At 37.3% G+C, this 21,199-nt stretch overlaps 1 protein-coding gene across 3 annotated transcripts in view; it reads left to right on the top strand.

The window, feature by feature from the left end:
- Positions 1-21,199, top strand: part of CDKAL1 (CDK5 regulatory subunit associated protein 1 like 1) — a 361,527-nt gene that overhangs the window by 241,937 nt on the left and 98,391 nt on the right. For all 3 annotated transcript variants that reach the window (XM_042869783.1, XM_042869784.1, XM_042869785.1), the window contains one exon: positions 20,310-20,490. In XM_042869783.1, the coding sequence (XP_042725717.1) occupies positions 20,310-20,490 (181 nt within the window). The remainder of the gene's footprint in view (positions 1-20,309; positions 20,491-21,199) is intronic.

Raw genomic sequence — 21,199 nt, 5'->3', positions numbered from 1 at the left:
TTTATTGCCATAAATTATTCCTTTCAAACATGAATATATAGTTTTACACTATTACACTCATCCTTGCACTTCCAACTAAATGAATACTGTTTTAAATGAGAGAGTGAAATGTGTGGAACTAGGACTGTTCTATGAAGAGCAGGAGTAACAGTCAGGTTAGAGGACTTCATTGTATTGACTATATTGACTAGCATGGGTATTACTAATTAGAGGTAAGTACAAAAATGAGAAATATGGAACTGGATTTAAAAATCTCTTTGAGATGTGTGGTAAAATAATGATAAGAGCCCTTGGGGGTATTCTTTGACAGTTCACAGTGCTCATTTTACACACACAGTCGTTCTTGATGAGAACTCAGTAGCTTGTTTGAGTTAGAGACGTGGAATTTTTATGCATGACATGTTAACAGTACACTTTGTAGTAAAACAGTTTGTTTTCTGTGTACATATGCACATACACTATAACTACAGTATGGTGCACAGATTCACAGTATGAATGCCGGTGGCAATCCCTGTTCTCCTGCAGCTTGCTTTGTTATTGGTGTATTTGTCATACTGTTGTTCATGTGCTGATTGCACTTGGCCTAAGGACATCTGTACTCAACTATGGAAGTCCAAACTGACTCACGCAATGTAATGTAAACATGAAGCAATTCTGAAGTTACAGGCTACTTTGAAGATTAGATAGCATTAGATGTGACTTGAGCCTACTTGTTTTTTGAAAAGACACAGGTTAGAAAACAGATTTCAGAATTTCTCTGTGCTCCAACATTTTTGACGTGAAGTCTCTTCGGCTTCTGTAGCAGTACAGTTCTGCATACTCTCCCATTTAAACAGAACATGCATAGCATATCTGTTCTTACAGAACTTGATTCTCAGTAATACATTTCGTATTTTTTCTGGAGGTAAAGAAATACTGTGCCTTTTTTCTGTCCCCCCTGCTATTTTCCCACTCCTGTAGATACACACAGAAACAAGTGCACAGCCTGGGAAATAAATCAATGTGGGATCATAATGGGCACTCTTTATGCACTCCACATGCTTTTGTCACAACACTGTAGTGTTCTGCTTCAGCCCACACTTCTGAGGAGAAACTTTTGTACTGATTTCTGAATTTGCTCCTTTTTAAAAATGTAAAAAATACTTATTATTATACTTGTCATAGAAGCTGGCTTAACTTTTTGCTGAACACAACCAGCAAAGTTATTTGGAATGTTACTTTATTGATCTAGTAGCTGAGCTTTCCTTTTTCTGGGAAGTCTTATCTGCGGTTTTCTTCTGCAAACTCCAAATTGGAGTATTCATAGACTGTAGAATGGGAATAAATAATATGCACTGAATTCCCAGTTTCTGAAGTCTAGCAGGATGGTATCTCTTTTCTTTGTCTTCCTTCCTTTGAGGGCATGTGAGTGTCGTTCTTTAGAAGCAGTGATATTACATCTGTAGTGGGGTTAAAAGGATTTGTAAGAATCACTCTGCATTGGAAATGAATACTCTTAAAGCATCAATTTAACATTTTATAATTTTTAAATGGTTTGTTTTAATTATTGTGATACTATTGCTACCCTAGTATTTTTAAACAAAACCTGAAAGCACTTACTGTTGTTTTGTTGTTGTTGTTGTTGTCTTTCTGCATAAATACTGTAATTGTGTTTCAACATCAGGATCAGAAGTGAAAATGGAGTGGAAAGGTCCAATTTGTTTTTGAAATAATGATTTTAATTCGTGTTTCCTTAATCTTATAAATTCGATTCACTGATTAAGTCTCAGTTTTAATACAGTCTTTTGACTTTAAGCACACACAAACGTATGTTAAGATACTTAAGTATTTGTTGTGGTATAACATGTGTAAATCTAGGATGCATCATGAGTACACCTTAGTGTTCAAATGTGCAAATTTCGATGATGATATTAAATGCATTTGATACACAAAAATATTTATTGATATGCATGTGTACTTTTTGATATTTGACATTGTATTGGGTAATAAATGAATTTTGTAAGCCTTGTTACTTTGACCTACAGAATGCTGTTGCACAGAAGGATTTTTGATGGAGTTGTTGGCAAGCTGATAAATGCTGCCTGAATTTACACTCAATTCTAGTTATTTCCAGCATTTGAAAGAATGATTGAAGAAAGAGCAGCTGGTCAGTATCTCTAATAGTTATTTTTTTGAACTCTAAATTGCTTAACCGAAGACAAGTAGGAGGTGTAAATACTCAAAACTTGTTAAACCTCTTCTGAAGTGTAGTTCTACAGTTAAAACATTTTTGCATTCAAAAGACACAGTTGTTCTGCTATGGGAAAATTTCTGTATACGTTCCTCTGTGGTCTATGATAGAGATTACACAGGAGGAAGCTAAGTTGTTTTTTCTTCACATGCATCTTATACTGGTCTAAATATTGCATGTTAAAGTCACCTCTTTATAAAGATGATAAATTTATAGTTATAAACTCCTTATTGGATGGCAAAGTAATCACAAACACATTAAGAGGTTTGTGCCATAAAGTACTGGCTAAAGCAGATGAAGATATATTTTTTTTGTAACTGAATTATTTATCTCTTGCACTTGAAACTTTTTTGTCTGTGTATTTTGCTTTCCATTTTCCTGGGTAAGAGAGATTGCCACAATGCAGCTATTAGACGACTGTATAACAGGAAGGCAACATTACAAATCTGGCAGTATGTAAACAGACAAAGAATGATGTAAATTTATCTTAATCCATTTACCAGAAAAATATGAAATGCAAGTTTAAGCTGGAAAATACGTTACTGTACTCACATACCTCATTCACGGGAGTATATGAAGCCAGAGTGTCTCCTTTTCTACTTAAATCAGGAGAAATTATTTATTGACAAAACCTACGGGTCATAGAAATTGTCTTCCTTCCTGCTGTGTCCAGATGCCTCGCTGCTTGGCCTTGGAAAAGCTGTGACTGCTGCTGGGGTCAGAAAGCCCTTCTGTACAGACTTGCAGCCAGCTTTGGGGTAATAGCTTTTGGACATTGCTAACCCTCCAGATTTCACTCAGTGTCCTATGAAATGCTTCATATAACAGAAAAAGAAAAAAAAAGAAAAAAAAAAACAACAAAAAACAAAGTTCCCAAGAAACAAACAAACAAAAAATGAACAACCAAATTTCTTCAAACCCTTTAATCTCCATTGCAGGAGTTTTGCCGAGTCAGCTTTCAGGAAAAGCACTGGACAGCCTTCAGCTTCTTTACAGAAGGAAAGGAGAATTGAGTTGTGTGGTCGTTTTAGCACTGCAGCTGACTCTCTGAATGTGTGTGTCCATGCAGTCCTGCAGACACAGTTATTCTTAGCCCTACTGTGTGATGAGAAGGTAGAGCTTCAAGCTGAGCCAGGGGAGATTTAGGCTGGATGTTAGGAAATACTGCTTCTCTGAAGAGTCGTCAGGCACTGGAATGGGCTGCCCAAGGAGGTGGTGGAGTCACCGACCCTGGAGGTTTGCAAGGAACGTTTGGATTTTGTGTTGAGAGACATGGTTTAGTGAGAACTATTGGTGATAAGTGGATGGTTGGACTGGATGATCTTGAAGGTCTTTTCCAACCTTGGTGATTCTGTGATAGGGAATATCAGTCTGTCAATGACTGCTGGTTTTTGAGAGTGAGCAAGGTAGCTGATTCGAGTTGGAGCAGTAGGCTGGGAGGTTTTTCTGCAGTGTTGTGATGGCTGCTCCTCCACCATTAACTGCATTCTGAAGAGTGCTTGGCTCGCATGTGTAGTCTTGAAAGTTGCTGTGGCAGCCAGCTGAACTCTGAACAGTGGCCAGCAAACTGTTTTTTCATGTATTTTCTCAGAGCTCACCTGCTTTTGTTAGATCATACACCTAGGAGCACTGGGTGATAGCACCAAGCACTGAAAGAACTGGGCTTCTGATTCACTTATGTTTGTCCTTTGTTACGTACCCGCGTACTTTGTGGGTACACAAAGTGGGAATCTGTACTGCATTCAAAGGAAATAAAATGCATTCTTTGCTTAGGTTTGTTATTCAATTGAGTGATTGCTGGAATTGATTGTAACTGTAACAGCTGAAAAAAAAAAAACATAGCACTGGTGATGTATTTTTTTAACTGACTGATAAAAATGTTGTTTCAAAACCAGAGCACACAAATAGAGTTTCTGCTAAAACCTTCTCTTAATCTTTGCTTTCTTCCTGTTTCCTTACCTGATACCTTCCATTAAATACTTCTTGTACTGCCAGGCTGTACCTTCTGCATAGCATGATGTATTTTGCAGTCAGCAAAGAACAGGCTTGGCATTGCTACTGGATGGGTAGCACAAAATTAACTACTGGATTCTGCGTAAGAACTTGAGTCTGCTGCTTTTGCTTTCGCAGCATTTTATGATGTTCATATGTGATAATTAAAGATAAAAAAAAGTACATGATTTTGAGACTTCACCAGCTCCTTAGGCACATGCAATGTCATGGATTCACACCTAAACGGTTAGCTTGAACAATACATGAAATAGCATGGAGGTATTTGAGTCACCGGCCCTGGAAGTCACTAGGATACAAGTGTTGCCATACGTGCTATTCTTAGCTTTCATATGAGGGCCTGAACAATTAAATGTATGTACATGGGAGACTGTTGAGTGTCAAGGTTTCTGTCTCACGCAGAGGATAATATTAACCTTGTATCGTCTCATGGGTGTATGCCTGTGTATCTCTGATTAGTTAATGTTCATTTTGAAATTAGCAGATAGGAAATGTGCTTCCACTGGGGAATCACATTTAGCACAAATTTAAGATGGAAGAAATTGGTGAGATATGTTACTGCCACTTGCTTGGATTGCCCTTTACCTCCTTATGATGCTAAATGTTCATCAAATCCTTGTTAAACCTCTCGAGTAAAACCAGTATGAGATTTGTTGATGTTTTTTGAATGTTAACGATTTCCACACGTTTTTGCAAAATTTAACTGTTTTTGAATCTTCAGTAAGGGACTTAATGTTAGCCACTAAGCACACAGCATCTAAACAGAATATGGATTAAACTTCATTGTTTTGTTTTCCATATGTTTTCTCTGTCTTAATAACAGGACAGACCTAAATCTGAATGCAAGCAGTTTTAGAAACCAAGTTCAATATGTATCTGAATCAGCCTATCTGCACAAAAAATGAGGTCATGCTCACTAGCTGAATAGTGTTGTGTCACCTTTTATGTGTATTAGATGTAAGCTGTAACTTGGACTTGCTGAGTAGGAGTAATGACGGGGGGAAAATTGGAGTTATGGGCATAAAAATGGTTCCTACAGGTTGAAGCAGTTTCAAAACTACATCTTCACAACAAAAATAACAAATACAGATGTATGTAAAATATTGCCCGTAGATTAGAAACATTGCACACATGGCTTAATTCAAAATCCAGTGGACACAATAAATACAAGTTCTAACAAATCATGTAACCTTAGCCTTTCCAGATCACTGTGGATTTATAACATGGTGTATCCTGTCTGGAGAAAGAACTCTTTGTTGCCGTTTGTGGTAACCTGCTTTTATGCTTTTGGTGAACAGAATAATTAATGCCTTGCGAGAGTATTTCAGAGCGCTGTAAAAAGAGAATGTCTGAGTGTCTGGTTTTTATGTTGTCAAATCTGATATAGGGTTGGACTGATGATTGTGTTAAGACTTGCATCTATGATTGGTTTCCATCTTGAATATTCAGTAGAGTTACGTGATAATGAGTCATCATATGATTTTCTGCTATTAAGTACTTAAGATCATACTTTTTACAGAATGCAACATTATTTGAAGTATTTTGAGAACAGCAAAAGCTGAAATCAGCCTTTTAACACTTTTTCCCAAAATACATCATTTACTTTGCAGTATCAAAGTGAAGTACAGTAATTACCACATCAAATGAGATAATCTTTCTGTGTTTTCATTAATAATGCAAATAAACATTTTTCCCTTGGAAAAAGAAAAAAGAAAAAACAGCTAATTCTTCAGAACAAAATTCATTTTGTTGATTTAACAGAAAGTACATTGAAGCTGTAGTTACGTTTATGAAACAGTAGTGACTGGAGATTTTCTATTGTTGTTTTTTAGTGTAGCATCTGTAGGAGCTGCTCCAAGCTTCCTATCCCTTGTGTATGTTTGTATGGAAATTGTTCTGTCAATTTCCCTTGACTTGTGGCTGGGTTGGAATCTTGTTTGGTAATTCTCTCACAAAAAAACTTGTTTCACATTTGCTTTATATGCTCACCTAATACTTTTGATTAATTCTTACTGTTTTTTCGTGTTCTATCCTGAGATTTGTCCTCTAACATGCTGAGGATTTTTCCTCTAAAGAAGAACGCAATTTCTGACCCAGTCTATCTTCAGACATAGTTACTTCCTGAATATAGAGTGTTGTTGTTTTGTTTTGTTTTGTTTTTTTGTGCAGAAAATCAGCCACAATCTCTGAAGTGGCACCTGCATTCGCTCCACAGAAAGCCAAATTTAAGGAGCAACCTTCAGGTGCAGGAGCTTGTGTTCTCTTTATACACGGTTCTGCTAAGTTGCTGAGACTTGAAAAAAGCCCAAAGAAATGTTTTAACAATGGGAAATTGTGTCTTTGCAAGTTTGGTAGATACTCTCAGCCGATTGTTAAACACTACAGACTGCCTGAGGTAATGCAAAACTGAGTCTTTAACCGAAGTAAGTTTGTTCTGGAACTGCTAGTCATGATTCTGGTTACGTTGATAAATAATTTCTGTAGATTCTCCGCTTCATAAATTCCTTCTTTAAAAAATGTCTGTACCTCCCAACCACATGAAATGAGTTCTGATAATGGTGTTGCATGAATGCATTTGTTGATGAATATTCTCTACGTAACAAACAAATGCTCGTTTCTGTTTTTCACTTAATCCTGAATTTTCTCCCTTGCCACATTTCTAATAGGTTTTTGCTAATTACTAATAGGATTTTGCTAATTACTGTCTAGAGATTGATGCCTATCATTATAGTATGATATAAAATCTCTTCAAGATACAGCTTGCTTTGTCCTCAGTGATCCTAATTTTCTGCTACCCTTTGATCTCCAGTTACAACATATTTTCTGCTTTTCTTGTAGTAGGAAGGCCAGCGTCCATGCTAGGTCTGCCAGGTTAAACTCAGACACTTGGTTTCACCTTAAGAATTATAGTGTTTATATTGTGATTAGTCCATCTTTCTGCCTAAGAATTCTTCATGTCTCTTCATGTCTCTCTTTTCAAATAGCCAAAAAGCTACATTTGTCTGTGACAGGCACATGACAGACTTTCCAGGTTCCAGGTCTTCAGCAGACTGTGATGAGGAGAGATCATAACTACTACATTCCAACTGATCTTCATCTCACAAAATCAAGTACATATAACCACCTCATTTCATTCACTGATTTTTCAGTACTGGTTTACTTCACTTTTGCAGCTTAAATCTGCTCCAATAGTAACAAGTGAGTAAGGGCATTACTGATACCCTCTTACAATTATATTTTTAGGGGGGATTTATTCTGTTTCATAAATATTGTATTATTTTTTTTTCCCAAATCCCACCAGCTCTTAGGGGATTTCCGAAGCTTTATTGTTTTCCACAGCATATGACTGTTACAGTTCTAGAGCAGTTGCCTTGTTCTGCCGGTTCTTGTTTCATTTTGAGTAGTATTCATGCTGCTTCACATTCTAACTGTGGAATTCTCAGGAGCTGTCTGGATTCTTTATGTTTCAGGTCTTCTTCTCTTACCAACGCCTTTTCAAGACACAAGAAAATCTATTTCCCTTAGTCTTCAGATAGTATTCCTGTGCTTTGAATCAAGTTGGTATACCTTACAGGTAGTTATGTTCTCTCTTATCAAATTACACATATTCCTTCAATGACATTGAAGAGTGGTGAAGAGGGAGGAGGTTTTTTTTCATCTTTGCCTTGCAGCCAGCATCTGACCCTCCAAGCTACTCAGAAACTTAAAACTCCAGCTGCTAACTTGAGGTAAAAAATAGCAGTTCATTTGTATGAGTCAGTCTTGATCTAGGATGCATCATCTTCATTTCTTTACTGCTCCCTCTCACTCCCCTCCCTTCCTTCATTTTTTCCTCTTGGAGAAGTGTTCACCCTTCTTTTCAGACCCTTCACCAATGTTTGTGAAACTGATCACTGCCCATATGTCAAGGGACGCAAGTGCATCAGGAAAGCTGATGCAGTATCACCTAGTGTCAAGGTCTGTTCTGAACTTTTATAGTTAACCTCTGATAGCTGCTTTGAGATAAGTACCTATTTCTTGAGTATGGCATTGTGTTGAACCCTCTAGGCATTTGGAAAGATTTTTATTGTTGTTACCTTTGATTTTCTTGCTAATTTACAATAAGAGTCAGGAAACAAAATCTAAAAAAATATTTTATTTCTTATTGCTGTTACATTTATCCATCTTAAACACAATTTTAAGAAGTGCTTCAGTTTAACCTTTTTCCATCTTGTCAGTCATCACTGAGAATTAAAAAAAATAATAAATCTCCACTGTTTTTTAAATCGATGAAGGTCCTTTTTATTACTTATCTATACTTTTGTTATTCCAACTGACTGAGCTGTGCTTGCTAGTAAGTTTGATACTTGCTACGATATTTCTTTTTAATTCAGATTGCTATCAGAACGTGTCATGACTTAAATGAGAGAGCAGTCTCCAAACAGTATTTGTTGCATGCTGTCACTCCAGTGATGCCCGTTGACTTCTTTCAGTACATCATTCTAATTAGTTTTGAAATGAATGAATAACTCTTTGCACACACTTACCTTGGAAAATTTGCTTAATAATTTTGTGAAAGTTATTGTTGCAAGATAGATTCTCTGTTTCCCTGTGATCCAAGTTATATTGCATTGTGTTCATGGGGAACATAATTTGCATCACCTTATCACACCTTCATTAGTAAAGCACACTGGATTTCTTTGAAGTTAAGCTCATGGGTTTTGACTTAATGAGAAAATAGCATTGTTTCTGAGTCTGAAGTGTTATCTCCAAAATTTTAATTCCAGAGCCACATACAGCTATGTTTCAAGCACACCACAAAGCTCGTGTCTCACTTTGTTCTGAAAATTTAAGACCAGATTGTCACCTTTGCCAAAGTAGCGTGCAGTAAAGCTGAAAGACATTGAGGTGACACAGTAGAAACTCTGAATCTTTATGTGGGTGACGAGGGCGTATACATGAGATTTTGAGCCAAGTGCTACACTTTCGGTACTGAAAAATGTATTTATTATTATTCAAATTTGCTTTTTATGCTGCTCACAGAAGCAGTAATTCCCTATGCAACTTTCTTCTATATGGTCATATGCAAATAATTGCTTTTTAAGGAAAAACTGCTAGAGCATGATAGCAAAAAATGTTAATCTAATAAATCTTCCTTTTATAAGGCCATCAATCTAAAGTCTGTCCAGAAGCATTGCCCCCTATGTCCTCTTTGCAGATCTTAGTCCTGAAAACTAACTGCGACTCAGGTGTGCAATTATGAACACCTCTGTATAGGAACACAGAATTACAGCCATCATAATATAGCTATCCAAAATGCAGTTCTGCTTTGATACTTTTATATTATTTATTTACTTTCAAAACCTTCATCTCGAACATTAAATTAACTTTATACACCAGCAATGCTTGTTCCCATATTCAGACACTCGAAGCCTGCCGTCTTCAGAGGCGATGGTGTCATACACTTCTAAGTTGATGATAGCATCCCTGAAAGCCACACTGCTAGCATTTCTTGTGGGATACTGCCTCTGAAAACTTGAGAACAGTTAGCAGTGTGCAGTAACAACTGCCTGGTGTGAAGCTGCTCAGCTTTTTAGTTAAGAGTATACGAATTGTGTTGTAAATGCATTTAACTAGCTGGCCTCTCTGTTAAATCTAGGGGTCTGGTATTTAGTTTTAACAGCATGTTTTTTAAGTATTTTCTTGGTAAGTATGTAGCATATAAGTAGCTGTGTTTTATGTGATTGACTGGTGTGTATAATTTGTGTTTCATTAGGTACTTTGAGCGTGGAGTGGAATAGTGTGTTAAACTGAGTGCATATTGTGCATGTGTTAACTGCTGTTCTCTTCACAGTCTTGATCCTTCCCATGTAGATGTTTGCAAGTGGAAAACATTTTATATAATGATTTCTCATAAAGTAATAGGCAGAAAAATATCCAGCCAAATTGTTTGTGTAGCTTGTGATGTGGGAATTATGTCTCTCTAAATCTGTCAGCTGTTTTGAGTAACTCCTTTGAGCTGAGAATATTTTCCTCAAAATCTGCTTTGCTTTAATGTTCATCTTGCTGGGTGCCATTCTTCTATCTTTCACTGTACTGCAGAAGCTCTTAATATAAATGATCTTGAAATGAAATTTTGGAATGAAACATTGACACAATAGCAATTTTACTTGTTAATTTTCTTTATTTATCCATCGGTGATTCTGCTTCAGATGAACATTTGAAATTGTTCTGTTCTTCTGTTCCCTTTGTCCCCATGTTGCTGACTTTGGCATGTCTTGGAAACCTGCTTGACATTTTGGTGGTTGTTCTGTTTTACTTTTTATAAGACACCACCTATCCCAGTGCATTTCACAAAAAGTGTCTCACTTTCATCAGATTCATTCCTTAGGGGGAGAAGTAGTTTGATAATGAGAGGGCTATTGCTCCCCATTTACTTAATATCCAGCTAAAGTCAGCTGCACAGTCTTTTTTCAGACAGTCTGCACTCAGCTTTATTCTTGTGATGACATGTTCATCAATCTTTTTTAATGACAGTTAACGTGTTCTGTTGTTTTTCTAATTTCTCTTTGATAATAGCTCAGAAAGAGGCAAAAGCTAATACTGATTTGAAGATGATGTGGACATACTGATAATCCCAGGCTTCTCATACGAAGCAATCAGAATGAGTCTCACCACAATGTCTGTATTGCAGTAGAGTAGAAAATTTATTTTCTCCATGTTCTGTTTGGCACTTTCTGTTTTTGCATGGTACCTAGCAGTAGTCTGAGTCTGTTCTCCTGAGTTTTAGCACTGATCATACTGGAAGGGGATTTCATCCAGTCTGCTATTTCTGGTGCAGATTCTGGTCTCAAAGTACATTTTGAAGCATGGCAGTGTATATTAATGAAGTTTGGGGTGTAATATTTCCCTAGATACAGAATACTTACCAATTCTTTACTTGCATTTTACTTACAATCAGACAACTTACTGAGGTTTGTCTCTTGTCCCTTGCATCGTATAAGTTCCAGTACCTTTTGCTACTTGCATGCTGGAGAAAAAATGAACCTGCACCTGAAAGAAAAATGAAAGCAGCATCCTATTTGTCTTAATTTTAGAAATACTTTCAGTGATTTTTATCTTCTCTTGCCTGCATTGCTGAATGCTGTCAACACCCCTCTCAAAAACATTGCAGCGTGAAATGATATCTTGAAAACTAACAGAGATATCAGAGGTACAAGGGATCTGTCACACAAAGGAAATAAGGACTCTTCAGACTGGAAAAGCAGTGTAACTGAGAATGGCTAGAACAGAAGTCAATAAAATCATAAGTAAGAGATGAGAAAGTGAATAGAGTTATTTCTTGTCTTTTCCAGACTAAGAATTAAGGTCATCACATAAGTTTAACAAGTGGCAGGCTCAGAACAGACAAGCTTTTCTTTTCACAGCAAGCGTGTATGTGCTGGAAGGTTTGGGATTCAAGGGCAGACTGGACAAGCTGATGGAGGAGTAGTCCTTCACAGCCTGCTGATCATAAAACCACCTGACAACATGGCATTGTTGGAAGGAGGAAGGGATTCTGGGGAACCATACATCTTGGACACTTCATGCTTCCCTGGCTTCTGCTGGTGGCCATTGCTATTAGCAGAAGCCTAGGCTTAGGTGAACCTTTGATCTGACCTACTTTATCTTCAAGTCTCGGAATCATTAGTAGATAGTAGATTACAGTGGGGAGAAAAAGAGTTCAGAAGGATTTTTCTTCTTTAATTAGCATTTGTTAATGGAGCACAGCTTGCAGTTTTTTTTCTTGGATTTAATCATGCCAAGAAGGCATGTTAATCATTTTGGTTTATATGCCTGATTTCTTTGTCAGAGTGAAGAGCTAAATGACTGTCAGTGAAGGAGACATGCATGAGTCCTCAGGGCCCAAGACATTCAGTATTGGTGATAAGCATTGTGTCAGACAGAGAAAAAATTTATAATGTTCTCAGCTAGTCATGACTGAGATCCTATTATTTCTGGCTATGCCTGACAGCTCTAATGTTAAACAGTGAAGGGTCACAGAAAGTTAGTGCAGCAAGCATTAAGTACATTCCCCAAAACAGGTCCCTGGTGCAACCCTTAGCAAATTCAAACTTTATTTTTAGTAATGACCTTTAGTAATGTGAGCCTTGATGCACTGAGATGCTGTTCACTTTCGATGCGTCTCCAAATCCCTTTTTTACGCATTTTAAATCAACACATGCTTATTCTGAATTTATGCATGTGGATAGATGGAGAGATGTAATTTAAACACATCTGTTCAAATATGCATTTCAGATCAACTTGGTGCCGGTTCTCATAATACGGCTGAGTTTTTGACGGGTATTATATCCCTAAAGTACACAGCAGATGGTATTTATTAGAGTTTGAATGGAAATGAACTTTAAGGATGTTGAGCTTTTTGTCTTACGTCGTGGCTGTTTTGTTGTGTTTGTTTTTTTTTTATATCATAAAACAATAATGATCTGAGGTTATAAATCTGTAATGGAGTTATGTAAAATGTTTCATCTTATGGGAAGGGTAAAACACCCTATAGCTGAATGAAGTTAGTCCAACTCTTAACTATGATGTGGGTTTTGGTTTATTTTTGTTTTGTTCATTTGTGAGGGTTTTTTGTGAGAATATTGATAATGGGAAATGTTACAGTATTGCATATGAAGTATTTTGACTGCATCTAACAGGAATTCTAGCAGCCCTCACTGTAACTGTTTAAAGAGAGTAAAACTGGGAGTACTCTTTCATCCTCAGCCAGCAAGCCATGTCAATTAAGAAATATGTCTTATCCAGGTCAGTATTCCCCAGCACTAAGGGCAGACTGAATCCCACTTCATATGGGATCCTTCCTACCAGTACCTTTTCAGGTTGTTTCTGGAAATGAGGTCCCCTGCTTGTCATGGTGTCATTCAGCCCACTTTCTGAACAACCTCTTTTGGGACATGAGGTGGGCTCGGTAAATAACAGTGACATAAAATATTCATTCTTGCTCTCAGTCTGTATTGACTGATCTCAGATGCTGCTGTGCAGCCTTTCTGAGGTTGATGGATGCAAGTGTTGATGTGTTCGTGTCGAAACTGTTAAAGGCTCCACAGTTTGAAAACCACCTTGTAAGCTGCATTTGCAAATCAGTTTGAAGTTGCTGTTTATCACAAAGCTCAGGTGCAGCGTTTCCCCCTGTGGAAATCATTTTTAGTGCTTTGTAAAATGTAAAACACAAAACCCAGAGTGCACACAATGGTTCTCAGGTTGTAAGGCTGGGCTTTGTGTAGTTTTTGCTACCCTGGAAATCTAAAGTTTCTCACTATGAACCACATCTGAATTATGTGGTAGTGTTTGTGGTCTTCCCAATTATTCTCCTGTGTGTATATTTGCATATATATACCCTTCTTCATGGAGATCTGCAGGCATATGTTGAGTCTTGCTCTGGGGTCATGTCTAGACTTTGTTTCATCTGTTTGTTGTTGGTTTTTTGTTTGTTTGTTTGTTTGCATGTTTTTTATAGAAGAAAAAAATCACACTATAAATACAATCTGGTCTTGGAGTTTCTTTGTCTGATTTGTGTGTCTGAGACATCATCCAGCTATGGATCCAAGCTGTGAAAGCAATAATAAGAAGAAATCCTAAGACTATGTGTTTTACATACATACATATATATATATATATATATATATATATATAAAACATATAACTTACTTGAAACAATAAATATTATCCAGTGCTTACCGTCATGTGAATGTAGACTTCTGAGTCTACTTGTAAATGAACCCTTTATAGGCTTCCACTAACAGTAACACAAAAAGATGTCTTCACTGTGATGCAAACTGTGAGGTGAAGGAAAACTGGTTTGTTAGGCAGTCTAGAATTGTGTTAAGTGGTAATAGAGAACATTTTAAAATACTTGAGATAATATAATTGCTTTGCAGATGGAACACATACATGAATGAAAGATACTAGCAGGTGCCCTGCCAGGGTGGAATCTCATGCTATTGTATTTAATAGAAATATGCACACCATAAACAGGTTGAAATTTGCTAGAAGTGATAAAACAGGAGGTCTGAATAACTAATTTGTAACTCAGTTTAAAAATACTGAAATTTAACATGATATTTTACTAAATCATTTTCTGTTTTTCTCTTGCACTGAATAATAGCAGCTTTCTGTTTTAGAGAGTGAGACCACAGATTTCACCCATTCCTCTCAGTACATGATTGTGTTTGACAATACTAGATGTGGTGTACTTTTTTTCCAGTATACATTTATTACATGTTTTATAAAAATTCAATTAAAATGTGGTAAATTTGTGTTTTCAATTGGCCAAGTCCAGGGCATTTCTATAGAAGAAAATGTGAGGTGTTTCAAACTTAAACAATGCTTGATGTTGGAAACTGATTCTAAATACAGAAGAGCAAAAACAGTATAGTACATTAGAAACTATTCTGTACAATGAGTAGAAGTATGTATACTTCTATATGCATACATATACTATGCTGTATGTATGTAGTAGATATATTTTTATACTACGTATGTTTATTTTATGGAAGTCTTACTCTCTGGCCATGTTCAGTGCAATATCTTGCCATCTCTGTGTCCTATTGTGTATCTCTATTGTGTAATTATATTGCAGGCTGAAACATCTGCCCTTCTTGCAATTTTTACTTTTTTTGCTTGATTTTTATAGTAGTGTTTGTAAAATATTAAAAAGAAGTGATATTCTGATCTCCTCTACTGTTTGTCCTGATTATTTCTGTGATGGTGTTACATGTTTAGAGCAATTGATGTGAGTGTTTAAAAGAGCTCATCTTTTCTCACATGAAGGTTTTGGACTTGTACACCTTTTACTAGTTTTAAAAGCACAGAAAAAGGTTACTAAGAAAATCATTGTCAGTGGATATACATTTCTTGGAAGTCTATACATCCAGAGCATAATTTAGGGTAAATCCTGAAAAATGGAAACCCCTTTGCTTCAGGTTTATTCCCCAAGCTTCAGACTGTATCCTGGGCCGTGCTGGATTCACAGCCCATGGAAAGAGAAACATATAGCAAAGTGCAGGAGGGTTTCAGATCTGAGATAGGCTTTCTGAAAGTGTGGAAAGGTCTCCATAGCTTAATTTGCAGGTGAATCTCTGTAGTCAAGGGAGAGACAGGGTGAGATTTCATTTTATTCCTAGCCTTTGACAGAGGCAGTGCTTCCAGCTGAGTGCCCTGTTTCCCTTCTGCTTCAGCTCATAGGACTCCTCGGTGAGCAGTACAAGCCTGTCAGAAATCCCACAAGGTTGGTTCTTTATCCCACAAGACTGGTTCTTTAGAGGAAAAAAAGAACATGGGGGAAGAGAAAGCCTGGAAGACCACGCAGTCTTGAGGAAGAGGCAGCTGCCGTCTTCAGCTCCAACCCAACATGGCGTGTTGAGATGCCTGTTAAGTTACATAAATTTGCTTCAAAGACCAACTCTCAGGCACCTTCAAATCATTTAATTTTAATTTACTATCTGGATTTCAGTTTCAGTTTCCCTAGAGGGGCATAAGCTCCATAAAGGCTCTTCTTCAGCGAAAAAGTCTGGGGTGATGTTGTGTGAGAGTTCTGGTTTTTCTTTCTAACTTTTTTTTTTTAAATTTTTTTTTTTGTGTGTGTGTGTGTGTGTGAGGTTCTAATCTATGAATGGAGAAGTTGTGTATGTCATCACATCTTTGGTTTTGATTTAAGTGAACTCTAGGCTTCCCAGGCAGTTCTTACACCTTTCTTTAAGAATGTATTGTTTTATACTTACTCATAGAGCTGTTTATTCCAATCCAGTATTTTATTATGATGAGAAGGCTGGAGGATCTTGGTTCAGAACCAATTGGTGGCTTTATGTCATGGCTGGATTTCAGTGGTAAATGCTAGAAGGGAAATAGAAAGAATATGTAGTCATGCAGAAGAATTTCAGGTGATCACCTGAGAAGGTGATTTTCTAAATCACTCTAGCAGGGATTTTGTTTCACATTTTATTCCCAACTCACATTTCGTCAGGAATTATCTGACTTTCCTGTGTTGGTGAATTCACTTATGGTAACTCACTGTAATAGCTGCTGTACTTCTGTTACTGCTAATTCAGGTTCTATTTCCTCTAACAGCAGCAACTGAGTCCCCTGAGTAGAAAAGACCAGAAAGCTCATCACTAGCCTGAATTCTAGTCTGAACTGCCTGCTTATTGACAATGTGCAACACAGATACCTCAGCAAGAACTTCGGGACCTGCAGAGCTGTAGTAGCTCACAGCTTGCTTGAACCGTATTTATCCTGCTGGAGTTATTTGGTGCTCCCTCATATGCCTGTGAGCTGCAAGGAAGCAACTCTCATGGCAGCAGTAACATACATTGTGTTCGTAGACTATGCTTCCAGGCATCAGCCTCTCATCTGGAAGATAAAACACATTTATTTCCTCTGACCCAGGAGGATTGCTTGGCTGGGCTTCAGGTGGAGTGTAAGATGTATTTCTCTATCATTTCAAACGCATTTGTTTTTCCTTTCTGAGAGGCTTTGGGCATGTGACCTGTTAGCACTAGTTTATGATTGTTTGTAAGTGTGCTGCACCATACAGCTCTACTGTAAAATGGACTCTACTGTAAAATGGACTCAAGTATGAAATGGACTCTACTATAGGATGGATTCCCTGCTCATTTTTGGACAGTTAGAACTGCCCGAAATTACGGTGATTGTATGACTGATCTTGTTTAGGATCACAGAACGTAAGTTTCCTTGTGCAAGTGGAAGGGATTTATCTTTGTAGAGGGACAAAAATGAGAAAACATGCTGCTTTGTTTCAGACTGTCAGAGCAGAGGATGCCTTAATTTTCAAGCGTATGTTTTATACTTTTCTGCAGTATGTTTTTCTTAATTGTGTATTTCATTCAGAAATTATGCTTGTGTGCAGAGCTAATTTCACTTTTGTCCATGAGTGCTTAGAGAAAGGCTAAGAGAATGATTTTTGTCAGTAACTGGGTTTTATTCTGTATGAAATTTCATATCCCCTTTCTCCCCCTTGTTGAAGACTTATTTTTCAACAGTATAATCAACAGTGGTATAAAAATGTGCAATACAGTGTCCTATTTTGGGCAGTCGTACTGGATTGAGCCATCATTAATTGCTGTTGCTGAGTATACCGTGGCCCTTATTCTCTTTTCATACCTAAACTTTTCTTTGTGTGCAATAATTCCATCCAGAAAGAAATCTAATTACTAAGATAATTAACACCTTACCACCAAATGGAGTTCAGACATTTGTACCGTTTATGAATTTTTAAAATATGTAATTTCCTTTTAACTGAGTGACAACTGGTGTTATGGAGAAAAAGAGCATATTTTATTGTATCTAGCTTGATTGGGCCTAATAATTCATGTTGCTATAGAAACAACCAAACCTCTATAAAGGATGGTATTACTACTACCATTGGTAATAAATGCTTTGACTGCTTCTGATAGTGCCATTAAAATGGTTAAAATAACTTCATTATAATGGTTTTGTCAAATGTAATGAATGTTCTGTGCACATTCTGAGAAATGGCAGCCGATGTTACTGATAGTGATTTATGAAGCAATGTAATTTTTTTCCATAAGCTGTTACTGCACAAAACATTTGTAATGTTTATGAAATCATGTTGCAGAACCTTTTATCTTGCACTGTGCCAGCCTTAAGAATCCTTTGGTGATTGAAGCAGTTTAACCAATAGTTTGGCAATTTTTTTGCTATCCTGTGTAATATTGAGCTTGTTTCCCACTTACTGGACATCTTCAAGGTGTTAGTCCAATAACTGTATTTTACGAGTTCTGGTTTGACATTCAAATTCTGTGTTTAACTGAAATGTCAAAAAAATCCGTGAGAATCCATGAACTCAGAAAGGGATTGAATTTAGTTTGTTTCTTTTGTGAGCCTTTTTCGTAAGGCAAGAAAGAAGATGAAATGAGAAGATGAAGAATGAAAGAAGATTCCAACAAGACATTGTCTAATAAATTCCTGTGCAGTTAACTCTATGTGCTGGCACATGTGAGACGAGGCCAAGACATCTACTTTAGTATAAACTTGTTGCCACTACATATATGCAAATTATTTAGAATCGTAGAATCACTCGGGTTGGGAAGGACCTTTGAGATCATCGAGTCCAACCGCAACCTAAGCATACTCCCCTAACTCTAACAATCCTGAACAGTTTCTGAACAGATCCAGGGATGGTGACTCAACCACCTCCCTGGGCAGCCTATTGCAGTGCTTAACAGCCTTTTCTGTAAGAAGTGCTTCCTGATATCCAATCTAAACTTACCCTGGTGCAGCTTGAGGCCATTTCCCCTTGTCCTGCCATCAGTGAGAAGAGACCAACCCCGCTCTGCTGGAAGCACCTTTCAGATGTTTGAAGAGTGCAATAATGTCTCCCCTCAGCCTCCTCTTTCCAACACTAAACAGCCCCACTTCCTTCAGTCTCTCCTCATAGGGCTTTTTCTCCAAGCCCTTCACCAGCCTTGTTGCCTTTCTTTGGATCCGCTCCAGCACCTCAATGTCCTTTCTGTCCTGAGGTGCCCAAAACTGAACACAGCACTTGAGGTGAGGCCTCACCAGTGCCGAGTACAGAGGCAAGATGACTTTCTTAGACATGATCACCACACCATTCCTGATACAAGCCATTTTCTTTTGTTCTGTTAAGTTTAAATAGTCACAAAAGATATTTACCACCATTTACTGCTAAAAAAGTTGAGTTGAATATAACTTTGCATCCTCTAATATTGCACCTAATCAAATTACTAAGAAAAATACTCTCCTCTTCCCCTCTCCAGGGTCTTTTATCAATAGATTCTCCTGTTGCAGTAGACCTCAGTGTTGCAGAAAGGTTCTTTTGGCTATGCCAATTCAAGTTTCTCTGCCCACTGTAAGCACAGCGTTATTTTTTTTATGGTGATGCACTGTAATAAGACACCTCTAAGAGAATAGGTCTCAGCTGTTTGCTTGCTACAGCCTGCCTAAGTACTGTAGAGGCATTTAGATTGGAAGGGATTTCTAGAAAGCATCTCATCTATTCCCCCTACTTGAAATAAAACCTACTTTAAGTCAGATGCTACCAGTATCTGTGTGGGATACTTATTAGGAAAAGTAAATTATATTTTCTCCGCTTTATTGCTATTACTGTCCAGAAACCAACTCTTCTGGAACCACAGCCTTGTCTGTGTCAGTATGGACTGCTGTTCATTTCTGCCTGTCAGCAGAAGAGGTTTGTCGTTATTCCCACTTTAGAAACAAGCTGGCGGAGACACAAAACAATGCAGAGTTTTCCCAGCTTCTCATAAGACAGTGGTCATCCAGCTGGCTATCATCACATTCAGAAAACTGTGCTGATATCTCCAGGGTTCCATACAGTGCTCTGTAAATACCATGCAGTAATCTCTTGGTTGAAGAACTCACTTTTTCTGGGCCGTGTACTTAAGGGCTCTGCGTCTTCAGTCCAAGCACAACGGTTAGGAGCTGTTGAACTTGATGAATAGGATTGCTCAGTGGCTGTGAACTGAGGTGTGTTGTTTTCCTTTTAGCACAAAGAATAGTTGGCTTCCATGGAGTTCTGAGTTAGAAATTAAATTGTGACTAAAAGATGTCTTGCTGATACTTGTAATTTCTAGGCTTCATGAGATGCCAGCCCCCTTTTTTGGATATCCGGATCTCTTTTGAAAGCAGTGTGAAAAATTCTAGTGGCTCAGAAGTCTTGGAAGTTACACATCCTGTGGATTAAGTAAATAGACTTTAAGGAATCTGTCATCACCTAGAATTTCTGATAAAGGAAGAGTTAGTCCAAGTGTTCTCCCTCTTGTATCGTGACACTGATCCATTATTTGCTGCAGTGTCTGCCATATTGCTTGTGCTGTTTGCTGAGTACCAAATGTATTTTCCATCCCCAAGCAATCATTTTATGTATTTACTTATTTATTTCCCTAAAGATAATTTTAGGCTTTGATTTCTGTAGGTAAAGTTGAAGAGTTTTAAGTCCATGTATGCTAGCTTTTAGGTGAATAAGACTTGCACGTCCTAAGTTCAGTAATTCTTTCTACTTTCTTTACAGAGTGCCTGGGATAACAATTGCTACAGACATCATCTGTGGTTTTCCAGGAGAGACAGATGAAGATTTTCAAGAAACTATGAAACTTGTAGAACAGTATAAGTTTCCAAGCTTATTTATTAATCAATTTTACCCACGCCCAGGAACTCCTGCTGCAAAAATGCATCAAGTTCCAGCTGCGGTGGTAAGACACATTCTTTTCCTCCACTGTACACTGCATATTCAGATATTTTTAAATGCATAAAGCATGTGCATGTAAATGTAGATTTTCTGCAAAACAGTGCTATAATTCAATTAAAGATTTATGTAAATACTTGAATTGCTTTTAGAGATTTGCTAGATCACTGGGTGCTTTGTCATGCATTAATTATTATTTAGATTGCTAGGAAGAGTAAAATAGTGGTTATACTGAAGTCATGTCTTTTCTATCAAGTTTTGATTAAGTGCTAAGAATGGTAGCTAATTGCTTACAGTTTCTTTTTCCCCATTTTAAGACTTCTGTGACTCCAGCAGCCTTAAACCTGTTGTGAATAATTGTGCGAAGTTTTAACAATAGAGCAATAATATGTGATTCATTTGTCAGATATCAAATTCACACACAATAATTCCACACAACCACCTATATAGAGTGTTATAAGTTATACTCTAAAATAGATATATCTAAGTTAAAATTTAGACTCTATTTAAAAAATCAGTCTTCCCGATTTCCTGAAGAAATTTGCAGTTAGTCTTTCAGTTTTGAGATGTTTTTTTTTCCTTTCTGCTTTTAGCTTAAAAGTGGATCCCTTCCTAATAACCCAGCATTTTCATCTCAGAGTCATATGTGGAAAGAAACTTGTCTTAGTATAGAAAGCAGGTGGCTAATGACTATATTTTGATTGATTAGAAATAGT

The sequence above is a fragment of the Lagopus leucura genome, unplaced genomic scaffold (assembly GCF_019238085.1).
Source record: "Lagopus leucura isolate 7727_CA_CO unplaced genomic scaffold, USGS_WTPT01 Super-Scaffold_100002, whole genome shotgun sequence".
Taxonomy (NCBI): domain Eukaryota; kingdom Metazoa; phylum Chordata; class Aves; order Galliformes; family Phasianidae; genus Lagopus; species Lagopus leucura.
Note: the sequence above shows the minus strand (reverse complement) of the source record. Positions and strands in the feature narration are given on the sequence as shown.